At 51.0% G+C, this 24,026-nt stretch overlaps 7 protein-coding genes across 7 annotated transcripts; 4 read left to right on the top strand and 3 right to left on the bottom strand.

Annotated features, from left to right (window-relative positions):
* Positions 1-99: 99 nt before the first annotated feature.
* N0V96_011134 (uncharacterized protein) lies at positions 100-1,915 on the bottom strand (the record flags this gene model as incomplete). Its single annotated transcript, XM_053197237.2, has 5 exons — positions 100-692; positions 749-865; positions 918-1,422; positions 1,480-1,767; positions 1,841-1,915. 5 exons carry the CDS (start codon positions 1,913-1,915, stop codon positions 100-102), a joined length of 1,578 nt encoding a protein of 525 aa, XP_053045328.1.
* A 1,241-nt stretch (positions 1,916-3,156) lies between these two features.
* N0V96_011135 (uncharacterized protein) lies at positions 3,157-5,029 on the top strand (the record flags this gene model as incomplete). Its single annotated transcript, XM_065759169.1, has 5 exons — positions 3,157-3,740; positions 3,870-4,090; positions 4,143-4,214; positions 4,276-4,323; positions 4,395-5,029. The coding sequence occupies 5 exons, from the start codon at positions 3,157-3,159 to the stop codon at positions 5,027-5,029; spliced, it is 1,560 nt and encodes a 519-aa protein (XP_065612267.1).
* A 599-nt stretch (positions 5,030-5,628) lies between these two features.
* On the bottom strand, positions 5,629-8,619 carry N0V96_011136 (uncharacterized protein; the record flags this gene model as incomplete). The annotated part of the gene is made up of 8 exons (XM_053197239.2): positions 5,629-5,733; positions 5,975-6,600; positions 6,721-6,921; positions 6,982-7,019; positions 7,084-7,241; positions 7,461-7,468; positions 8,131-8,265; positions 8,337-8,619. The coding sequence occupies 8 exons, from the start codon at positions 8,617-8,619 to the stop codon at positions 5,629-5,631; spliced, it is 1,554 nt and encodes a 517-aa protein (XP_053045330.2).
* Positions 8,620-9,458: 839 nt separating this feature from the next.
* On the bottom strand, positions 9,459-11,664 carry N0V96_011137 (uncharacterized protein; the record flags this gene model as incomplete). Its single annotated transcript, XM_053197240.2, has 4 exons — positions 9,459-9,892; positions 10,199-10,480; positions 10,636-10,656; positions 11,220-11,664. 4 exons carry the CDS (start codon positions 11,662-11,664, stop codon positions 9,459-9,461), a joined length of 1,182 nt encoding a protein of 393 aa, XP_053045331.2.
* A 2,296-nt stretch (positions 11,665-13,960) lies between these two features.
* N0V96_011138 (uncharacterized protein) lies at positions 13,961-15,018 on the top strand (the record flags this gene model as incomplete). The annotated part of the gene is made up of 4 exons (XM_065759170.1): positions 13,961-14,028; positions 14,089-14,437; positions 14,497-14,629; positions 14,966-15,018. 4 exons carry the CDS (start codon positions 13,961-13,963, stop codon positions 15,016-15,018), a joined length of 603 nt encoding a protein of 200 aa, XP_065612268.1.
* A 1,845-nt stretch (positions 15,019-16,863) lies between these two features.
* Positions 16,864-17,784, top strand: N0V96_011139 (uncharacterized protein; the record flags this gene model as incomplete). Its single annotated transcript, XM_053197242.2, has 2 exons — positions 16,864-17,362; positions 17,474-17,784. The coding sequence occupies 2 exons, from the start codon at positions 16,864-16,866 to the stop codon at positions 17,782-17,784; spliced, it is 810 nt and encodes a 269-aa protein (XP_053045333.2).
* Positions 17,785-20,023: 2,239 nt separating this feature from the next.
* On the top strand, positions 20,024-21,602 carry N0V96_011140 (uncharacterized protein; the record flags this gene model as incomplete). Its single annotated transcript, XM_053197243.1, has 2 exons — positions 20,024-20,219; positions 20,290-21,602. The coding sequence occupies 2 exons, from the start codon at positions 20,024-20,026 to the stop codon at positions 21,600-21,602; spliced, it is 1,509 nt and encodes a 502-aa protein (XP_053045334.1).
* Between the last annotated feature and the right edge of the window lie 2,424 nt (positions 21,603-24,026).

Genomic DNA, 24,026 nt, shown 5'->3' on the forward strand with positions numbered 1-24,026 from the left:
GTTGAAACCGTAGTCATCATTCTATCATACTCAAATAACGCCAATGGATGCAATCCATACAGCCTCGTCATGATGTCGAGGTATATGAAAGTCTCAAAGTTATGAAGTAACAGCAATGGGAGTTGCAGTGGCCTGAGCAAGATGCTTCTTCTTCTCATCAGGTGCCAGCTCAAAAACGCCAACACCAGATACCGTCTCTTTAGGCTTTCCTTGCTCCTTCTCAACCTCTGAAGGAATCACCTTGCCCTCCAACCTCTTGTCCTCAGGCGTCATTGGCGCATATAGGCTCAACAACTCATTTAGCCTCTCGCGCTGAACACAGTTCTCGTACTTCCAGCTGGCAGCAAGCTCATCGAGCTCCTCAAACGTCTTGTCCTTGAAGTAATCGGCCCATTCGGGGATCATGTACTCTGTCATGGTGATGCCACGGATGCCGCGGAACACGTGCATATGCATGCGCCACTGCCACGGGTACTTCTTGTTGTATTGTGCGGGGACGTTGTCTTCAAACCACTTGTGCAGGGGGCCGAAGAGGTTGGGCTGGAGGTGTGCGTCGTCGTAGGCCCAGCTGTCGACGGCGAGATCACGCTTCTTACGGATCATAGGGCCGAGGAGCTTCAGCCAGGCGGAGTCGGGGGATAGATAGGTCATGCCCATGACGTTGACGTCCTTGTAGGCCCAGATACTCCATGCTGTGGATGACGCTATTAGCAAATGTCTCAAGAGCTCGCATCACAAATTGTCCTACCAATGCCTTCGTCGGTATATATGGCCATTTGTTTGTCGAGCATCTTGTATCGTTCCTCGTTGTGCTCTTCGAAGTCCGGGTTGTACTCCTTTCGTTCGTAAATCGGACCGAATTCGCCTGTAACCTGATTGTTAGTAGCTGGTCTGATAAAATTAAAGGTCTTCCATACCATTCCAGATTGGCACGTTGTGCTCCTTCATAAAAGCAACCTTGCGGTCGTACATTTGGCGGATGTAGACATCCTGATCCGCCAAACCTTGGTATCTACCAATGCGGTTCGGGAAGCCAAATCCACAGTAATCGTGTACCGCGTATACAGAGTTATCGAATACCTTTGTAAAGCCGGAGAAGTCCATGCTAAATGTGTTGCCCTCAAGCCAGAGAATGTGTTCGGGATCAATATCGCGGATAGCGGGGACGATGCGATCGTAGAAGGCGAGCAGGCGAGTCCACTCGACGTCGGCGGGTTCGTTGAGGGGGTTGTATCCCGCGATCCACGGATTTCCCTTGTATCGCTTCGCAATAACCTGCCACAGGTTGATGACTCTATCTTGGAAATGCTTGTGGTCCCAGAAGGCGGCGTAGCCGGTCGGGTTGTCGGAGTGCCAATCCTGGTTTTGGCCGCCGGGAGCGGAGTGGAGGTCGAGAATCGTGTAGATTTTGTACTTGGCGCACTACAAGAAGAAAGATTAGTCGGGAATAAGACTCCGAGGAACATTAGAGGAACCTACGATTTCAATTGCGCGATCAAGATGCTTGAAGCCTTCCTCTTTGATTACGAAGGGGTTCATGTCATCTTCGAAGTGGTGATAGTTGAAGGATAGACGGATGCAGTTGAAGCCAATTGATGCAAGGAATTCGGCGTCTTTCTCGGTGAAAAAGTATTCGAGGAACTTGTCGAAGAAGAAATCGCACTTCTCCTTGCCTAGCACCCTCAGGAGTGCAGCACGGATCTGGTGCTCACGGCCGGGGAAGCCATTCATGAAGTTCTCCATCAGCATCCAGCCACCGAGGGCCGTCTATGTTTCAAATACGGGTCAGAAATCGATTCTCAGGCGCTCACATGCTGGGTGTAAAGTCGTAGACACTTACGCCGCGGAGAAGGACGGGCTTGCCCTCAGCATCGACGATGCTAGAGCCAGACGTTCTGAGGATTCCGTTTGACATTGTTGCAGTCAAATTGGGCCAAATACGAGAGAGGATGGCGGAATCAAGGGACAGAGACCAAACAACTCCAGGGGGGCAAGTCGAGCTCCTAAATAGGACCATTCACATGTGCGCAATGGTACAAAGCCAGAGGTTCGTAGGATCCATCACTCGCATTGCGGAGTCTGCGCGTGAGGTCCACACGATAGTCCCCATGACGTCCCATCATTGTCTTTGAGTAGCTCGTCGCCGGTCGGTCAACTGAACTCGTACATACGCGCCGCCGAAGCCCAACGCGCGACGGCAAGTCCCCCGCGTTGAACCTTCGGGGCAGACTTCGACGCTTCCCCGACCCCACGTTCCCAACTCGGGGGACTTATTTGGATGCCCCGCATAGCTTAGACGACGGACGACAGCAGCCGGAGGACTCACGGGACGCTAGGGGGAAGGTTTTGAATGCCCCGACGGGGTCTAGACACGACCGGGGGGTGCATTTAGTTCCCCCGAGAACTCATGATTCGTCAATCTTGTAGAAAAGAGGGATCAGGGATCTCATATGCACTCCACACTATTGTCGGCCGACGCTACACAACTTATGTTGCTCTCACTAGTCTACACGGTTTTGCTGCACTCTATTATTCTACGGAAACAATCGGACGAGTCAGACGAGCTTCACTTCATCCGCAACTTCTAATCGTTCGTTTCCCCATGGAGACTCGTCCAAACAACTTCATCTCGTGATGCCCCGGATGTGGGGACTGAGTTTCCTTTTACCCCAACCCCCGGGTCTTCTCCGCATCCCATCATCCGACTTAACCTGCCAACCCCTGTCATTGTCTCGATAGTTCCCAGGTCTTCCTCGGCAGGCAGAGCCTTTGCGTCCCAGGCGTACGGTTCTACCATCATTGTTGTGTGTGGGTGTGAAGTGCTAACTTCCCGCGCCAATGGTAACATCGCTCGATCGGGAAGCTTCTTCTCCTAGACTCAGATGCCGCCCTCGTACCGCCGTCCCTTAACCAGAGTATTTGACACCAATTCAACGAGCAGAATCCGGTAGAGTCCCAGAGCGTTCCAGGAGTGTTATTGACATCGTTCCGCCTCGGCAGGCTACTTTAGCTACGCGCATATAAGAACACACGAGATCCTAGCTATCTGGGCCCGTTGTCAACTCAGAAGTTCATCTCCACTGCTGAGCCAACCTTGCCTCCTTTCTCCCGGCTGAGCTATTCTCAACTTCTCTGTTCTTCCCCGCCATTGCCACAATGAACTTCCTCCGCCAACGCCTTCCTGCTCCGAGGCAGGACCAGCAAGCCCGACGAGCTCGCCAGCAAGGCGGATCGGCAGCGGCGAGCGAGAGCTACCAGCCCTCTCGCATCGCTCAACTCGCCCAGGAGTCTCCCACCTGGTACAAATCCGCCGCCCGCCGAAAGCTCTACTTTCTCCTCTTCCCCGCCGCCGTCGTGTCGTACGCCACGAGCGGCTACGATGGCTCGATGATGAACTCCCTTCAGACCGTATCCTACTTTGACGACTTCTTTGACAACCCGCGCGGCGCGGTTCTCGGCTTGATGAGTGCTATCATGGCTCTGGGGAGTATCTGCTCGACGCCCATCGCTCCGTGGGTCGCTGATAAGTTTGGAAGACGATGGGGTATCACGACGGGAAGCTGTATCATGATTATTGGTGCAATTTTGCAGTGCGAGAGTACCGCGTTTGCCATGTTTGTCGTGAGCAGGTTCATCCTCGGATTCGGGCTTTCTTTTGCAACTACTTCGGCTCCGAGCTTGGTTAGTGAGCTGTCGCATCCGAAGGACCGCGTCACCATCACGGCCATTTGCAATACTTGGTATGTACTGTCTAAATTAGCTATTTGGAGAACGACGAGCATCAGGAGCTAACGACGTGGGTTTGACAGCTGGTATGTAGGTAGTATCGCGGCAGCATGGATCACCTTTGGTACTCGAAATATCCCTAGCACCTGGTCTTGGCGAATCCCGTCTCTTCTACAGATGGCACCCAGTGTGGTACAGCTCGCAGCCATCTGGTTTGTCCCCGAGTCTCCGCGATGGCTTATTTCACATGATCGTGGGGACGAGGCCATGGAGGCTTTGAAACAATACCACGGTGAAGGCGAGGAGACGGAGTTGGTCAGACTGGAGTTTGAGGAGATCAGAGCCGCTATTGACAATGAGAAGAGTAAGTCAGGAGAGCCCATGGATTATCAAAGCATTCTCTAATGGTCGTCAAGGACTTGGAAGCACTACTTGGGCATCAATGGTTAAGACCAAAGGCAACCGATACCGCATGTTTCTTGTCATCTGTAAGAAAATCGTCCAAGCAGTCAGGACTTTGTCCCATTGCCCAACTAACGCTGGCAATAGGCATGGGTTTCTTCTCGCAGTGGTCTGGTAACGGGCTGATTGCTTACTGTAAGTAGAAGACGATCCACGTTTTCCATGTTTTTTTGAGTAGGATGTGAACATTAGCTGACACGGACTAGACCTCTCGAGAATCATGGATACCGTTGGCATCACAAACAAGAACACCCAAGCTCTGGTCAATGGACTACTCAATATCTGGAACTTCGGTCTCGCCTTGACCACTGCATTCTTCGTCGAACGCATCGGACGCCGACCTCTCTTCCGCATCTCAACTTGTGGCATGCTCGTGGTCTTCATCGGCTGGACCATCGCTTCAGCCCGTTTCGCCGAGACCAGTGCCAGCTCCGCCGGTATCGCCGTCATGGCCCTCATTTTCATCTACCAGATTTTCTACTGCATCGCCTTCTCGCCCTTGCCGGTCGCTTATTCTGTGGAGGTCCTGCCGTACTCCATTCGCGCCAAGGGCATGGCAACGTACGTCTTCTCGACCAAGGCTGCTGTCTTTGTCAACCAATACGTCAACCCGATTGGCATTCAGAACATTGGGTGGCGCTTCTATATCGTCTATGTCGCTATCTTGGCTGTGGAGGCTTGCATCGCTTATGGGTGGTTCTTGGAGACTAAGGGCAAGGCGTTGGAGGAGATTGCTGTCATCTTTGATGGTGAAGAAGCGAATGTTCGGATTGCGGAGAATGGGAAGGAAGATGGTCCTATTGACGTGGAGGAAACGGAGCACGCAACTTCAAAGGTCTAGTTCGAGCGGATTTGTCTACTTAAAGTAACCATGTACGCGATAAATTTCACACGAGGACAGACTTGGACATGAGGGCATGATAGCAAAACGGCCAGAGTAAGCAGATTAGATCACTACACGAGAGACAAATTCTTTGAGAGTCTGTGTTTTTGAAATTTAATTCATGAAAAACTAACTTGAGTTGCTTAAGTATGAGATTGATGACCTACATTTGTCCCTTAAAGGCCCCAATCATGCCAGAGCGGACCTGATGAGGGCATGAACATACATTCCAGTCTAGAGCCAGCTACGACTAAAAAGCATTCGAAGTTTATACTTTGGTTTCCTTCCTGGCCGGCAGCTGTCTTCGTCGAAGCCTTACATCCAAGCCTTTCTGGGAAACAAACCAGCTAGAGCAATGGTCAGCAATCCATTTAGGTACATCACTCATGATGCGGTACTTACTAGCATTTTTCCTCCAAGATTGCCTCGGGGTCAGTAAGCTCGAGATCGAAGTGCAGGAAGAGGGTTGGGATAAGCTGTATGGTTACCTCGTTAGCAGCGGGCACAATCAGGGACGTCCAGGGATCGGACCTTGGCCATCTCCATCCAACTGATATCTACGCCATTGAGTTAGCAGAACTTTTGGACTCAATACTTGCGAGATCACCTACTTCGACCAAGGCACACTCGAGCTCCGGATCCAAAGGCGAAGAAGAAACGATCTATGAAGAGTTTGGTCAGAAAATGGAGACAGGACTAGCCAGGGAAACTTACGCATGTCGCTATTGTCCTCTATGAGCCACCTCTCAGGCCGAAACGCGTAAACATCTTGACCATACACTTCCTTGCTACGATGAACAACCCAAGGGTTGACTCCCACGACAGACTAATAGAAATATAAGTTAATGGCAGGTTCCAAAGTGCAGGATGACCTCGAGGTGTGGAGATGGAGGCCATGCTTACTCCGGCTGGCATGTGGCAGCCAGCAATGTCATAGCCACCTTGGGGCACTACACGAGGAAGAGTCATGCCGACCGCAGGGTGCACTCGCAAGCCTTCATACATCGCCGCTTGCAGGTAAGGCATCTTCTCAGATTCTGCAATAGTAACCGGATCGCTGAGCTTCCCTTGTCTCCAGTGCTCATCGACTTCCTCAATGAGTCGGCGTTTCGCTCCGGGGTTCTTTAAAAGATGATAGATGATTGACCTAATCGAAATTGCGGTTGTGTCGCTTCCAGCAAAGATGTTTGAATTGGCCATGGAGACCAAGTCGGAGTAATCAAACTTTTCGGGTTTCTCTTTGTGAACGGCGAGTAGCTTTGTCAGAATGTCATGGTGGTCAGATCCCCGGTCTTGTCTGGCGGCGACCTCGCGTGCAGCAAATTTGCGCAGGCTTCCATGGCGAGAAGCTATACCCATCCACGTTCCAATGACGGGAGATAAGTAGTCAAAGATCCAGTATAGCCATGGCACTTGGCCGATCCAAGCGGCAGATCGTAGCGCAGTCTCGATTTGTTCGAAGGAGCCATCGTCAGATTCGACCTCCATGAAACCGAATCGCTTCGAGAATGTGACTTCTCCGATCACATCTGCGGTGATGTACCATTAGTAAACCACTTCTTGGTATGTCGAAAAGTTTGAGGAAAATACCACACCAAAAGCAAAGAGTTGAACCCAGTTTCCCAAATCCACTTGTCCCCCAAGCATACCGCCCAGCTTCGCTAGAAAGACCTGGATGGCGTTGTCCACGTATGGCTCGAGCTCTTTCAAGGATGTCATTGCATATGGCCTACTGATGAGACGACGCTGGGCCGAGTGAATCCGATCATCTCGTTCAGGAAAAATGTCGAATTTGCGCCTCCCTTGCCAGACGCTGTAAAAGTCGGACTTGCGGAACTTGGACCCCGCGCCTAAACGTACTCATATCCAACGTTAACCTCCACAAGGACGATGACGTGTCGAGCCCTTACCGTAAATTATCTTTATGGATGTGAGATCTGAGATGCTCCTAGCAAAGAAACCCCCAAAGGTTAGCTCTGGATCTCGAATATTTTACTGCCCGCGATGCTTACACTTCGCTTGGCGCAATGCGTACAACCTTGCCATGGACCTCATGCAGACGCATCGTCACAATGTGAAGATCGCCAGTGTATGAGTGATACGCAAGCCATACTCTAGAAAGACTGGCCCAGTAAGGTCCGGGAACCCTGGCAAATGGCGAGAAAACTCGCTGGTAGAGAAACCAAGAGAACAGTAAAATTGCCGGTGCTATCTCAAGAGCCGCCAATGGATACCCTGGCTGTTTTTGGTCGTTGAAGATGATCATTGTGTGAAATTTACCACCAAGCGTCGGAGAAGGATTTCTATAGGTGACGATTGGATGGATAAGAGGATATTATAGCAGAGGTCCCGGACCTATTCGGTGACTTCCGATTTGAATCCGACTTACATCAATGGCTAGAGGCAGGTTAGAGTTTGATGTTACGCATCTTTCTCGGGTTATCCGGCTGCTCCCCTTGGGGCGCCTATGCTGCATGAAGGCGATCACGGTGACGTCCTGCGGGGTAGACCCATCGGACTGAAGAGACGGAAGAGACGGAAACACTGGCAAGCCAACGAGGGTTGATCGAGATCATCGCGGCACATGGGCACGGTAAGCTGAGTGCCGGCCCCATTCCGGCCGGCCCCGCTCCCTTCTCCGCCGTGCCGGACTTAACTCCTCGTTCGAACCTTTCCAAGAGAGCAACGAACGACGTAAGTGCAGTTTCAGTGTTTTTATCTCCTGATTCAAGTACATAGTATAGTTGTCTCAAAAGAGCAATCAAGCCCATGACAGCAACATGCTTGGAATTTGGAGGTAATATCAAGACCAATCCTGGCCGTTGACGACACAATATGGTGCCAGGGCTCCCTCGCCAATCTCCCCGGCTTCACACGGCTTGACGCAACCCTCGTAGCGTGTGCAGATGACTCCAATTTTTGCGAGACAGTAGTTGGAAAGAGTAGCAGTATCGCCATAGTTTTGATTTACCCCCACTAGTAGTCGTCAGCACGGAAGAATTTCCAAAGATCAAACACGCACATCTCCTGGCTTGAGACTAATATTTCATGTGACTTACTGACTACTCCTTGTATTCCAACAAAATTGGTGATGTTGACATGTCTCTGGAACTGTTGGCTGCAATTGCCGCATGATCGGTAGAACTTGCCGAATTTGTTGGCATAGAAGCCGTCGATGTGCAGCCATCCTTCACCTACGAGTGAACGATGTTAGAACTCTTGTGCTCAAATCAAGTGTTACGACGTCTCAGCTCTGATTACTCACCGTTATGCTGAAAGACCTTATCACTGGCCTCTTTCGCCCCTCCGCCCTTGACGTATCTCGGTCCAGTGCCTTTGAAAGTCGCCGCGTCCTCACACACATCTTCCCACCAGACGTTCTCAATAGTACAGGGGCCGCGGCAATGTACGCCCTCAGCTTGAGCAGGGCCGATGATGGCGTTTTTCAGCGTCGCTCCGCTCTCCAAGATGAATACGGCAGCAGCCTCGTCTTGCTCGGCTTGGCCTTTGCAGTCGCCAGAGCTACCTTTGCGATCAAAGAGAGCCATTTTGCCATCAAAGACGGCGTTGGCTGGGATCAAGGAGGCAGTGGGGAACGAGGTGCTTCCGGTAGCTGTGGGCCATTTCGTGTTGACCGACGGGTGTGGGCAAGATACACCTCCGGAAGCTTGCCATTTGATCGTGCTTGTTGAGGTCGTTCGCGTCGAGGTGGTTTTGGTAGACTGGGCAGATGCAAGTTCAATGGCGAGCACAAGCCCAAAGAGAGTGGTAGAACGCATGCTGGAAAATACTTCTGGACCGAGGATTAAAGCATGAGAGGGAGCTGGTTAGAATTAGGAATTTGAACTTGTACGGTTTTATACACGTGAGGTATCTGTCGAATTACTGGAATTTTGATGTCATGATAGGATAGCTATCACGTGTAATCATGTCGAGTAGCTACGAGGTCGAAGCTGGTGGCAATGTCTGGCGTTATTCGATGAATGCTAGTCGTGGTAAATTCATTATTAATTTGTCCGCCAAGACCTGCAGATGCCCTCAAACTCCATCAGTTCAACTCTGACATCGTGCTGAATCGAGGTCTGCCAAGACTTCAAGCAGCACCTAGCTGACCTCCCACCCACTGACGGCCTTGCTTGTTCCACCAATCCCACCCAAATCAGGAAGCTGAGGGATGCTCCAACGTAACACTAAGGCGATCTTATGCATACTATGTGTATGCAGCCAAAAGGCTTATTTAGATTCAATGAAAACTGGGCGTGATTAATACCACTAGAGGACTGGTTGGGCTCTTTGCTTGTCTGAGTGTTTTCGTAGAGCCTTGCTCTACACACTAAAACTTGGTGCTACTTGTATCATACCTGATTTCATGCTGTTGTCACAACGTTTATCTGAAGGCTGCGTCAGACCATGCATTCCAATGCTCAAAATTCAAGAAGTTCCAGACAACATTCGGATCCACCAAGTTTGCATCAAAGTCCCCAGGAATCATGGCGTCTCCAAGCTCGGTGTCCCCAGAATGGAGGCTCATACCCTCTGACATAAATGCGGGAGAAGTCTGCATCAACTGGCTAACATCATCATGCATCCTGAGTGCGGGCTCGGCTTCCGTGGCCACGCTCGTCTGGCGCTGTTGTACTGAGTGTGTTTTCGCTGCGACGTTGAGCAATTCTTTAACAATGTCGGCACATCGTCTAGCCACTGCGAGCATCTTCATTGCTTTAAAGATGTCGAGGCTCAGCTCGATATTTTCCATAACCTCTTCGGCGGGGAAGGGGCATATGTTTGAGATCAGGACGTGTAGGAGGACCATGCAGGCGTCTAGCAGGTACATGCAGTTGTACCACCTTCCTCGAGTTAGCTGTCTTCAGGTTAAAGCTCCAATCGGCGTGAAAACATACCACGTCCTGAAATAAGGTCGGTGTAGGTAGCTTGTGTGCATAAACTTGATAGTCTCGGTGGCAGCTTTGACGCACGAGGTGACATGTCGCGAGACCGTGTTACGGTCCGCTTCTTGCGTCTTTGAAATGATGAACTGTCGATGAAGAAGTATCCTTGCGTTTAGGAAACCTACCCACGTATATTAGTAACGCTAGTGAATTGGCATGATGGGCCGGCGAAGCATACGTAGCTTGAGAACGGTCTTTTGCTTCATGGCGAATTCGCTGTCTTCCAATGATGATGTGTCAAATCTGAGCTGTCTCGGCAGCCCAGACTTCCAGTCATCCAACTCCCTGTCCAGGTTGAGCGCAGTCTGCGACAGTCGTTGGAAGGATGTGTGACTACTGTGCAGACCCAAGTTGTCCGTCATCCACATGAGAATCTTGGCCAAGTCAACCATGGGATTGATCAGACAATACGCCGAGTTGGGGAAATGCTTCATTGTGGTATTAGCAACATGTATTCGACCTTTGTTCCCAGTTTTAGACTCACCGAGGTTTTCGGGAAGGGTATTGAGTAGGAGCTTGGAGCACGTAGTCCAGATTGACGCCCGGCAGAAAAGCACATTTCGCTAGCTGGTCAGCGTTCCAAACGAACGAAACTAAGTACGGTGCGTAACCTACATCTCGTGTGAGTAAAGAGACCTGGACACGTTAGCACCACATACAACTACGAGTGTCTTTGTGAATGCCTACCACCAAAGCAAGCTTTCTGGGCTTGTCTCGGAACGTGTATTAGTCGGGATACCCATGGCCGACGCAGTTCTTATCGCCATGCCGCTGTACATGTAACAGCTATGAGGCTTCAACGCATTTTGACCGAATACCGACTGCAGTTTAAAAGTCAGCCATCTGGCTCTGAAAGCCTCCGCGTTGAATATTCTGCCTGGAACTGACCATGAGGAATAGTGTTTGCGCAGTTTCAAGCGAACTCGACTCGCAAATGTCTTCAAGGTGAAGCCTCGACCTTTCGAAAAACCTTCTCGCCAGACGTATGGGTGGGTAGAGTGCTTCTTCGTCGCTGGTTTGTCCAGTGCGGTCCAAGAACTCTTTGGTGTGGTCTTCCATGAGTAAGGATGTCTCTCCCGCAGTAATGGCCCCGATAGCAATGACAACATTGTACAGTGCCAGAAACCTTGCCTCCCGACGCATTTGCGCAGAGATGATTATGTCTGGCCTTGAAACTCTGGACCATATTTCTTCCTCACATCTCTTGAGAAAGGTCATCTGTTCGAGGATTGGGTGGATGTTGTGCAGGTTTTGGAAGTACAGGCGAACACATTCCCGCTCAAGCTCCGTCGCAAACGCGGCATCCACCGCGCTAAGGACGACATCGGCAACAACGCCTTGCTGATACGACTCCCTTCTGCCGCCATTGCTCTGCGGACTTGCCTTTGCGAACTGGTTCTGACCGAGGATTCGAGAGTCCGGGGGCGTCGAGTAGTCTGAACTATGCAGGAGATTTACGATGGAGCTCTGCTTCCGGTGCGTGCCGACTTCCGGTTGTTTCTGTGTGTTCGCCCGAGAGCGAAGCCGGGCGAGAAAGTAAAATGTCCCCGTGGGTCCGTAAAACTCGGCACCCTCGGTATGCTCGTTGACCTGGCCAAGGCCGTCTACTTCTTGTTCTGAAGATGTTGATGAGCCTCTTTCCATGCGGCTTGGCTCTTGCGGGTTCAGCTGGATTGGGTTCTCGTGCTTGATTGGTTCATCTAGGCTGACTGGTGATGGATGAAGATGCTCAGGCAATGATGGCTGTGGCTGAGGAATCAGCTGAGGTTGAGGCTGCAACCGTTGTTGCAGGCGGCCGGTGGGATCGTATGAGGATGACCTCTTACTCGGTCTGTGGGATGAGTTAGTTCCAATCAAAACTCATCATGTTCACATCACATACAAGTCTTCCGGTCCTTCTTTGTACGAGCACGAGAATTCGTGTCCTTTGCGGAGACCATGTCAGCCATCAACAGCATACATCCTAAGAGAAACAACACACTCACGAACACAGTTGGAGCATGGCGAACTACCATCACACTGAAGGGGATTTGGTTAATATGTCTGTTCGCTGAAGGCATCTTTAAGCTGCACCGACCTTGACTTTACGAGCTCGACATGTACCACAGGCTATCGGCGCACGAGGTCTTCGCTTCCTCTTGAGATTATTACCAGAGTTCGGGTTGTCCGAGGATCTAATGGCTGCAGTGGGGATCTCCGTCTCCATTCTGATAAGATCGCAAAAGCGCGGAGATTTTGGAACTTTTGGTAAACGTTGAAAGAGGAAAGTACAAAAGAGAGACGCGAACCATGAGCGGGGCTTCGGGGCTATGAGGCTACAGCTCACTAGTACAACGGGCTGAGCGGAACGATCATCTGGGGCGTGCCATGCAGGGGGTTCGCCTTTGAGGGGTGTTTGTGAGACAAGGAAGCTTCGGCCAAAGTTTCTAAGTAGTGAGAGGATCACAAAGCGTCATGAACGTCGACGTCGCTCAGACGTTTACCCCAGAAAATTAGACGAATCGGAATGACTCGTTCGGAACCCACGCTTCCAGCGAATAGGAGGCTGTCCGTCGGAAAGCATCGCGCCTCGGGATGAAGCCTCCCAGCATATCCCATCGGCGTTCTTCCGCAATAAAGATGACCTTATTGTCGTCTTTCCCCATTCTTTCAGCAAAGATAGTTCTGTCTTCTATAACAAACAGTTTGGCCGGCGGGAATGATGCTTGAAATCGCCCAGCCATCACGCCCAGAGGGCGCCTACAAGGTTGACTTCTCATCTTGTAATTTGAAACCAGACAATGTTCAAGTAGGAGATGTTTCAGTCGAGGTACCTGTTCTCATCGCAGGTGGTGGTCCGACTGGTCTGTTCACAGCATATATGTTGTCTAAACATGGTGGTAAGCAATGTTACGTAGGCCTGTGCTGCTGTGGGCTCTCTCAATTTGATGGGGTAGAACGCTAACAGCTTACAGTGAAATCGCTTCTCATTGAGAAGTATCCTGAAAGGCTGGCTGCACCTAAAGCCCATGCACTGAGTCCAAGAACCCTTGAGATATGTAGACAATATGGACTTGACACGAGAGCGATACGTCAGTTAGGGTCGCCTCGTGATGATGCCTACTGGGTCAACTTCTTGACGAATCTCACTGGCGAGAAGATTGGAGTCCTTCCGTACGAGCGGATGGATCCCGGTGTTCTAGAGAGTACACCTGAGGTATGAAAGAAGTTGTGTGCTCCTCGTTCATCGCACTTAAAGTCAATCACTAACATGCCTGTCACTGAAGATGATCCACAATATCCCGCAACCTGATTTTGAGGAGTTCGTCGCAAAACATCTAGAAAATGATCCGAATATAGAGATTCGCAAGGGTGTTGGTTTCGTTTCGTGTGAGCAGGTGTGTTGACCAGATGATCTAGGAGCTCCAAAAGCGAGATACTGACTGCAGTACAGCGAGGCGACAAGGTGACGACCGTCGTTGAAGAACGTCTCACGAAACGTCGTTGGATGGTCACCTCCAGGCACGTTATTGGCTGTGATGGAGCAAAAAGCCAAGTTCGTCAATTTTTGGGGATTGAGACTGAGGGAGAAGATGGATGTAAGTTCTCCTCTGTATTTTTTGTCATTCAATTGGGCTCACAAAGGGGACTCAGACGAGACAATGATGACGATACACTTCAATGCGAATCTCCGACCAATTGTAAAGAATGGCGTAGGCATGCTGCACTGGATCGCCGACCCTGCATGCTCTGGTTTTATCATCGCATACGACCTAGATGGAAACCAGGTTTTGATTAGCAATTTTGATGTAAGTCGGAGCATTCTTGTTACTCCAAAGGCCTCTTTGCTCACCGAAATTATTCGGACTAGTCGAAAAGACATCCTGTGGAAACATGGACGGAAGAACTCGCACATGCCACAGTGTCGGCCGCGATAGGACAAGATATACCGATTCAGATTATGAGCTTTAGACCGTGGGTGCTGAGCCGCAAGGTGGCGAAGGAATACCGTCGTGGAAATGTGTTCTTGTACGTGTCAACTCCAAGTTTCCCTGCACGATGACAATGCACTAATCTTCATCATGACAGAGTCGGCGATGCTGCACATTCATTCCCTCCAACCGGTGGCCTGGGTCTCAATTCTGGTCTGGCAGACGCGCACAACCTTGCTTACAAGGTCGCTGCCGTACACCAGGGTTGGGCGAACCCACGCATTCTCGACACTTATGAGACTGATAGACGACCCATTGCCGTCATTGCGGCAGCGCAGAGTGTCAAGAACGGGAAGTCCATCTTTTCCTTCCTCAAGGCCATTGGGACGGCCGATGTTGAAGACCTCGACGAGGCCCGGAAACGGATGTATGAGGCCATCCACGACCCGGCCAAGCAGGACTTGATAGCCGAGAAGGTCGAGGGACAACGTGAACATTTTGATAATGTGAGTGCATCGCCATCAAATTGGGTACTTGATCCATGTATTAACACAGTCTACTTCAGCTTGAGATTCACATTGGGTATGTGTACGGCGACACGAAGCCACCAACGAATGCGTCGGACTTTACGCCAAAGTTCCAGGCTGGCGCCAGGTTGCCACATGCTTGGATCAAGTTCACAGAGCCGAACGAAAAATGTGAGACTTCGCATCAACCCATCGACACGTCGTATGTGAAGGAGCTGTCAAGTGAGCAAATCGATGCTCGACGCTATTCCACGCTTGACCTAGCGAATGCAGGGACATTCGCTCTTATCGCACCGAGTCGAGAGGCTTGGAGCCAACGGGTGGAGGACTGCAAAGAGGCCCTGGGGAAAATATTAAGTTCCCGCCTTACGCTTTGGGTTGCGGACGTCGATTTCAAGTTCGCTTTTGACAGCCACCGGGAAATGTACGATACGAAGGGTGGATTCTCTGAGGGAGGTGCAATTCTGGTCAGACCAGATCAGCATATCCTGGGTTGCATCAGTCCAGATGCTTCTGCGAGTGACATCGTCACTCTCATTGCGGACCATGTTGGCATATAACTTTAGAAGTACATACTTACGATGAACAGTTTTGGTACGGTGACCAAACGACCTAGAAGTCAATGATACCAAGACTGTTCCAAGTGGGATTAGAGACAATTACTTTCAACACATCATGAAGCGGGTATGACGCGCAATCTTTAGTCTAATAATTCAATAATTTGTCAATTCTCAGTATCATTGTTCATGTCCTTCCTCGACTGTGGTCCTTCCGTCATGGGTATCGAACACGTCGGCAAGCCACTGTACCTGCAGCTCTCGCCACAGTCCACCCACTATTCTTACATGATGAATCAAGGAAAGGAGAAATCATATCCGATTTGCGGTTGACCACCGGACAGCCGGTGCCGTCAGGTAGCTTTCGACTTCAACGACAGGCATGTCGCCAAGTGTTGATGAGCTTGCCTGTGAGTCAAAAGAACGGCGGTTATCTGAGCGCTGAGCCATGACTCTCTTCGTTGCTTTGGAAGCAGGAGAAAGAGAGAAGGAAAAGCGCTTGTTTGAGCTGTGACATGTTGAGGTTAGAGTAAGTCCTATTAATGGTACTTGCTGGGTAATTTTCACTGGTTGGGTAAGACGAACTTGTGTGCCATTATCCTTAGCAATGGGTTCTTCGATTCAAGGTTAAGTCGGTTGACGATATTAAAGTCGAAGGTTTGTGTTATTTTCGAGCTTAGGGGAGTTTACTAAACATGATGTCCAACGTTATGCAACCGTGAGATCTGGAGTTTTTATATAGTCCTCGAAGACCAGGGAGTTTCCGAGTCGGTGAGTACTGCCACTGTTCATGTCATGGAACAGGCAAAAAGGTACGACAACATCCACGTCATCTCAGATCCCCCGAGTGGTTTATAATGAATATCGCTTCCCCTAATAAATATTTTGCCTGGTCCTGGATCTTCACTGACTGAAGATCAAGTCACCGAACGTCGTCACGCCTGATCGCTTTCCCAACCAAGGATGGCCACCTCAAGCCATGCCTTGCCATGAGGATGGCTCAAATTAGCTTGCACCATTTAGAATGACGCGGGGTAATCGCTTGTCGGGCGGTAGTGGTGGGAAGTTCATAAGGCCCAAGTTCACGCGGCACGGCGCAGTCCAATCATGCACATCGCAATCAATCTGATCGACAAACCCCAGACTACTTAGGATTCTTCTTGCATCACTCTGTCGATCACTGCACGCTAGGTTGCTCAGTGAGATAGTCCTCTTGCCATTTTCATGTTCAAATGAGGTTTATGGCAGATGGTGAGAAGGAGGGCCCAAGCAACTAATCAGAAAACATAGATTAGTTCCCTGAGAGATTTGAAAATGCTGCTTGGCGGTTTTCAACATTGATTTATTCGATTGCTGCTCCTCTTGTGGGACGTCACTGGAATATTTCGTGGCGAGCTTTTGGCCTCGTCGTTTTAGTAAGTAGAACTCAATCAGGGAAAACAACGGTGATCTCTGTTGATTGCTTACCAAGAAGGTAATAACAGCCGAGTTCGAAGAAGTCTCCGGCGACGAGAGCACTTCACAATAATCGCAGGGTTTAAGTCCTCTGGAAAATCAATGCCTTATCAGCCTCGTTTATCCGTGGGATGCACTTACCTTAGGACCAAGAACTATACACTTGCGGCCGTGCCTACCTCACCGGTCTTCCCAAACCCACATCGGACCGCCTCCGGGATCGTTCGGCACCGGTGACCCCACTCCTTCTCCGCCTTTCAAATTAGTCATCCCTGAAAACTTTGCAGTCCTGCATCGTTTCTAAGACAGGCCAACGGATAACACCCTATAACACGGACAAGAATTATCTTGCAGCACGTAAAGTTTTGCACAAGAATAACCTCATAATCAACCATGGACCCAAAGACTTCCCTCTCAGCACCTGCTGCACCAGCGCTACCGCCAAATGTCACAATCTTCTCGCCATCCAAATCCAGCACAGCAAAAGCCCTCCTCAACGGCAGTATCTTTACACGACTCACAGCCAATGCCCAGACCGAACCCTCAAAGCTCAAGGCCGCTCTCAGAGACGTCGCTAGACCCGAGGTCAACGACACCTTCTGCTTCAGCCACCGCAATATTGTATTGATCTTCGACGGCAAGAAAGATGGGGACGATGCTACGGATCAGCACCACGAGCACTTCCGCCTCGTCTGCTTGGCACTCAAGGACGCTGATATCAGTCTTGATGTTGCTGGCTGCATTTTCGATGCTCCCGAGGTCTTGCAGGCTGGCTTCCAGTTAGATACGCTCAGCTCGGGTTCTATTCTGGTCATCGACTTGATGGGCGGGGACGATGACGATGATGATTCTGACGAGGATGATGAGGCTGCGGCTGAGAGGTTGCTTATGAGTGGGGATTCGGGCGCAACGATATCTTGAACCGAGAGGCACTGAATTACGGAAGACGAGCTTCATGATTCGGGGGCTGCCCGGGTGACACTGAGATGACTACTTAGTCTAGCCGCTACCGGAACCACGAAAGCAGGAACGCCCGAATCTCAGAGGAAAGTCTTCATTAAGCTTGGCCCCAGGATCAACGTCGAAGGCATAGCTCTTGTATCGGTGGCACCGGAAGCAGGCATCATCAGCTCGAGTATCTCAGGCACGCTGCGAGATCGGCAAGCCCAACAAGAATGGCAGCTCTTGGGAGAAGCTGGGGAAGGCAAATACAGCCTTTCTGATGCAGCCTTGAGCGTTGGACCCATCGAAACGAACGGGCTTAAATTTGAGTCTTTCCGGAGCGTCGATGAGCGGATGGACTTTACTAGGTAGACCGAGACTCAAATCCCAGCCCCCAGTACCTATTGGTCAGGGCCTTGGGTGTGCCCTTCAGATGTTGAGCCAGTCTCTCCATCTTAGACAGACTATCTATACTCTCAAAGATAGATCTTCATCAACTCAGATGGCACGTAATTTGTATCTCAATGCAACTCATAGAGATATTCTATCTTCGAGGGCTAAGTCTGATGCCTCATGAAAGTCAAGGTACGGCTCCTTTACAGGTTACTATTGGTGAACGGATGCAACGGATATTTTGCATCGCACGAGGAATACGCCAGATGCTACACGGGGTTCTGGCCGGACCAGAGACATTGTGCTCGGCGCGTTAAATCAAGGTTCCCGGTCTTAGGCTCTTAGCTGATGCGGGGTTTCAAGCCACCAACCAGATACTGAGCGAGCACCAGAAACAGTAAGAAGGGGGGCGATGCAATGAGGCAACTTGCAGCATCAAGCAGGCCTACCCAAGCATCTACGGATACTTCTTGTTCGGAGAAGCGGAAAAGATTTATAATCGAGGAGACAATCTCGTGATGGGCTCGCGTTCGGGCCAAGGACGCCAAGCTCAGCGAACGTCTTTCAATACATTCTTTACGGATATACTGGGGAAAGGGGGAAAACTTCAATCTTGGCGAAGCGCCACCCTCCCAAGACTCTGGGCGACATCTTCTTTTGACGTGCATGGGGAATACTTATGCTACCCCAGGCGCCCAGACCAGACTTCAACGTTGCGACGAAGATCTCAACCAAGTCCTCGGTCGGGAACCACGTTTTGTGGTGTCAGAGGAAATGGCACTGAAACGTCATCCTCAGGAATGCAGATAAGATTTGCGACCACGTGAGCTAGTAGTTGCTTGGTTTCTTCATCTTCCACCCTGGTGTTTTGCCTGGGCGTCGAAGTCTTGACGGCATCTGGGCAGCAAACCTCGGAAAAGGCAGGAGATTTCGAACATTTCGAAACGGGCTCGCTCACGTCACTATCGTTTAAACTCCGCAAGACTCCGCGCCCCGTCGTTGGTCGAACGCAATCCTTGCCGGCCACACATCCCGGAAGAGGAGTAGAGCGCCGACAATCTTGACCGTAATTAGACAGGTCTTGCTCAGTCGGTGAGGACTTCATTGGACGATTCCATTCGGACCTTTCCCCACGCTGCCCACTTTGTATCTCTCCTCATCCCCCAATCCCCGTCCCACCACGCGCGGAGAAAGATGCTTGACACGCTTGAGTCTTTTCCAACGCCAGCCAGACGCAAGGCGATGGATCTCAACCGGCACTTGTCGCGAATTGGCGGCCAGCTAGCGGGACCATCCGGTGGAAACCTCGGTCCTACCTTGAATCAAAGACATTTGACCCCCAAAGTCGCGCGACTTTTGGTCTTCTCCCACTTGCAACTAAAGCCAAGAGCCAAGAGCAGAAACTGTGGGATTCCCCTCGGGGTGAAGCTGGGGACTGGAGTACGGGCAAGAAAAAGTTGGGGGAGCGCTATTATCCCAAAGATTCCACTTCGGGGCCCTCCAGAACTCCAGCTGACCGTCAAATCCCGGGCTTTTGGGGGCAACGGGGGCAATTGGAAGCTGGTTCGACGGGTTCATCCCCCCCGGGATGCAAGGTGACGTTCCCCGCGAACGGAGGCGAGAACGAGCTCCGTGTAACGCGCGCGCTGTCTCTATTCGAGGTTTTCGAGTTGTCAATCTCAACCACTCCAAGAGTCCAAGTCACTCACTCCGCCGTTAACCCCGACCTGCATTTCCCTATGGATTGACTTATCCCTCCCAACGTCATCCTGGTGCGGCCGAAGAAGCTCCATGTCCAATGCAGCAGCTTTCGCGTTCGTTCCAAGCAGCCGCATGCCGCGACTCTGGGCCGAGATTCTGGACTGCAACCGAATTGGGGGACTGGGGACTCGTACCAGATCCCGGCCCATTTTCCAAAATTCTTACCTCTCACGCGCGTATGGTTCTTGCTGTGATGGGTGAAGCTGGTTTCACCCCACATAAAAATGTTGTTGAGGGGCGCTGGTTAAGTGTTTCCCCGCGACGATCGGGACTTGCCCGAAGCCTGCCACCGCTTTATAACTTATAGCTTTCCCATCGTCCTCCTCCCCGCGTTAAATTCGAGTCAATCCAGACGACCTCTCGATTCCTTCCTCCCGTCTCCTATCCTCCCTCCAGGTCTCCCTCTTCAACACACTCTCCCCTAGTTGTGTAGAGATCCGACAGGACAGTCGCAAAGATGGACTCGACACAGAACGACAAGATCACCCCAGGCGCCGACTTCAAGGGCGCCGACGTCGATAATGTCGAGAACAACTACACCGATCCCAACGCGCCCCGGGCTATGAGCCCTGAGCGTCGCGCGGCAGTCGAGAAGAGCATGAAGCGGAAGCTTGACATGCGATGCTCTCTGTTCGTGCTCATCTACATCATGAGTATGTTTCACTCGGCAAGATCTCGTCTCACTTGATCGCGGATTAGTGAACTAACGTGGCATACCCTCAGACTACCTCGACAGAAACAACATCGCCGCTGCCCGGCTCCGCGGCCTGCAAGATGACCTGCAGCTGGACAACAACGAATACGCCACCTGCCTGAGTATTCTGTACGTCGGCTACATTCTCATGCAGATTCCCTCCAACATGGTCATCAACAAGATCTCCCGCCCGTCCTGGTACATCGCCGCCGCCATGTTGATCTGGGGCATGATCTCAACCCTCTCCGGCGTCACCACAAACTTTGGAGGCATGGTCGCCACCCGTTTCTGCCTGGGCTTCATCGAGGCCGCCTTCCTGCCCGGTGCCCTCATGATTCTGTCAAAGTGGTACACCCGCCGCGAGCTCACCACCCGCAACGCCATCCTCTTCTGCGGTAACCTCATCTCCAACGCCTTCTCCGCCCTCATCGGCGCCGGTGTCCTCTCCAACATGCAGGGCGTCCTCGGACACGCTGCCTGGCGCTGGCTCTTCTGGATCGAGGGTGCCGTCACTATGGGTGTCGCCATCTCCGCCGCCTTCATCCTTCCCGACTTGCCCACTAACTCTCGTGGCTTCACCGAGGAGGAGCTCTACGTCGCTCAGCTGCGCATGACTGAGGATGTCGGTGAGGCTGACGCCGACTCGGACGACATGGGCCCTCTCGACGGTCTCATCATGGCTGTCAAGGACGTCAAGATCTACATCATGATGCTGACCTTCACCGCCTACGTCGTCGGTCTTTCCTTCAACGCCTTCTTCCCTACCCTCACCCAGACCTTGGGCTTCGGCTACGTCCCTACCCTGCTCATGAGCTCTCCTCCCTGGGCCTTCTCCTGCATCATCTCTCTGATCAACGCCTGGCACGCCGATCGCACCCAGGAGCGCTTCTGGCACATTGTCGGCCCCATCTGCGTTGGTCTGGTTGGTTTCGTCATCTCCATGTCGACCCTCAACGTCGCCGCGCGCTACGTCGCTCTCTTTCTCCAGGCTAGCTCCTACGCCGGCTTCATCGTCTTCTACTCCTGGATCTCTTCCTCGTTCCCGCGTCCCCCCGCCAAGCGTGCCGTTGCCATCGCCATGATCAACGCCTTCTCCCAGCTTGGCAACGTCGCCGGATCGTACGTCTGGAACCTTAAGGAGAACGGGTTCCGCAAGAGCTACGGCATCGTTACCGCCATGTTCGGTATCACCATTGTCGGTTGCTACATCTTTAAGGTTATTCTTGACAAGTTGAACAAGGAGCTTGAGCAGAGCGAGGCGGCCGATACCGCCAACAGCACCAACGCTGAGGAGGCTGAGGCTTCGCACAGGTTGGGCAAGGGCTTCAGATACCTTGTTTAAGCGCTGTGAGTTATCATGTGAAGTTCATGACATGCGGTTTGATACCCAAAGGAGCGTAATGTACATTAAAATCACAATCTTGCCATGCCTTTTGAGGCTCGTGTCAATCACGGGATGTGGCAAGACTTATGTCGATAGAATGGATTAATGCCATAATGAATTGAAACGCATAAAGCGAATCAAGTAAACCTACCACTGAACACATAACTATCTTGTCCGCTATTGTAAATCCAGTCTAGTGTTTAAATTGAACGTGAAGCCCGCTCTAGCGACTTGAGCATTTGAGCCATGGAGTAGTCAACGCCCCAAGCTGCAAAGGGGGCAGAATTGGAGTAATTCCCCAAACCACAGGAAGAAAAAACTCCAGGAGCAAGTGGAGAAGAGAAAAGTTCAACTTTGCCAAGTATCGTATGGCCAACTTATTCCACGTCAGCTTTAACTCCGACCATATTTTACTTCCGACAAAATGAAAACCAATCTCGCGATTCCCACTCCTCGCCCGGCCAATCCCCGCGTTTTCCCAGATCCCGCACTTTTTCTTGACTAAAATACGGATACCTGGGGGAAGATTCCGGAGTCGGCCTTCCCTCGGCCCTCCACGCCCTCCACACCGCCCCGCGTCTTGGGTTCGGATTGTGACCGAGCACGAAAACCGGACGGTTGTCTCGAAGCAAGGATCTACTCCATGAACTAGACAGATGGGTCTTTCGCCCCGCCATCACCTCTTCTCCAAATTCTCACTCTCCTGGTTCCACTTGGGTTTGCCGTCCGGATGAGAATCCTTGATTAACCGCGGGACTCGGGAGGCTGGGAGCCCTGTTGGCTTCCACCCATACCACAACCCCCGACGGGAGCTCTGATAACCAGACAGGCATATTCAAGTGAGACTCTATACCTGCAAAGCTTCCGGCAAGACGAAGTAGCCTCTCAAATATTTGTCTGTTGATTATTTCGTTTTTCTGATGAGAATGCTCAAATACCTTTGATGGTGGATTTTCCTTCAAGAAACTCATCGCGGGATAGGGCCAAACAAATTTTGAAATGAACCAGAAAGATTCGCTGATTCAAGCCAAGCTCAGTTAAACAAACAAGTTTTAACAAGGTCTGAGTTGAGTCTATATCTCAGCTCAATCTCACCGTTACCTCCTCTTGGATCTATCCCACGTACTTGGGAAAAAATTCTTGAGCAGCTTAATATCCTTTGCGGCATTGAACATGATCTGTACTAATGATATTGAAGGCTAAGCTTTTGACATTTCAAGGGGGCAGTATTCCGGCTCCAAGGCACCGGGACGACACCTAAGCCACACAAATGCACCTTGAATCGTTCCATTCGATCAACGCTGTTTGAAACCCGGTATGCCATTGAGAGGTAGTATACAGGGCCATGACTTGCATGCTGCATGACCATCCCGCCGGCATTGGCTGACGTAGATCACCGAACAAAGGCCCCTAGAGTAATAGCCGGCGGATGCTGGGATGTTTTACCCCTCTTTGCTACATGAACGGGAGTATCCGTAGACGTTTACTGATAGATGATCGATCCTGCGGCTCACCTTCCCTTCTTAAACCCGGAAGCCACATGGTGCTGTTTATGTGCAGACAAGCATGATGTGCTCTTGAATGGCGCCTTGGCTGATTCAGCCTTATGTCTTGGCTGAAATTGTCTTACTGGCAGCCCAGTTGACCAAACCTGATATTGTTTCTGCCGGAATAGTTGTTTTGATTGTCCGATGGCTGTTCACTACAGTTGATTGACCATACGCGACTGAAAGATGTGTTTAACCAGGGCTTACTGATATTCGAGTACTTCAACAAAGGCAAGGTCATTCTCATGTTTGACGAGTAGTACCATCTCTATGCTGTAAATCATACCAAGTCACTTTCATAGGTTATCGGCTCCTCTTCGGGTGGTCTCAAACCTTGCAAACACTTCTATGATATATCATCACACTGCTAGGCCAAGTGCAAGGTCCTCAAGTAATGAGTAATCGTGGTCAACCATGCATTGAGGGAAATTGTGACTCATTTGGGATCAGAATTTAGCCGGTTTTGTGATTTAAAAGGCACATGTTTATCCTCGGTCTAGGATAACCCGAAGACTTATCCGCTCTCTTGCTTCTCAACTGGGGCTCACGTTAATAAGACCGGGGGTCACCAAACCCCACATCACGATGGCATCTATGTACAATTGCTTGCCAGTGAAGAACATGGCGAGGTGCCTGCCTTCAAAGATATAGATTTCTCCAGACTTCAATGGTTTCCCGCTCAATTATTCAATCCTTGATGCGTTGTGGAACTGAGATGAGTGAACTTCCGCCCTGGAGCGGGGTGGTGCACAGTACTGAAACATTGTAGGATTGTGGTCATATACCTGTACTTATTCCGCTCACTCTCATCAAGTGCTGTGACGTCTCCTCGCTG

The sequence above is a fragment of the Colletotrichum fioriniae genome (genome assembly GCF_027942845.1).
Source record: "Colletotrichum fioriniae strain IMI 355084 chromosome Unknown scaffold_16, whole genome shotgun sequence".
Taxonomy (NCBI): domain Eukaryota; kingdom Fungi; phylum Ascomycota; class Sordariomycetes; order Glomerellales; family Glomerellaceae; genus Colletotrichum; species Colletotrichum fioriniae.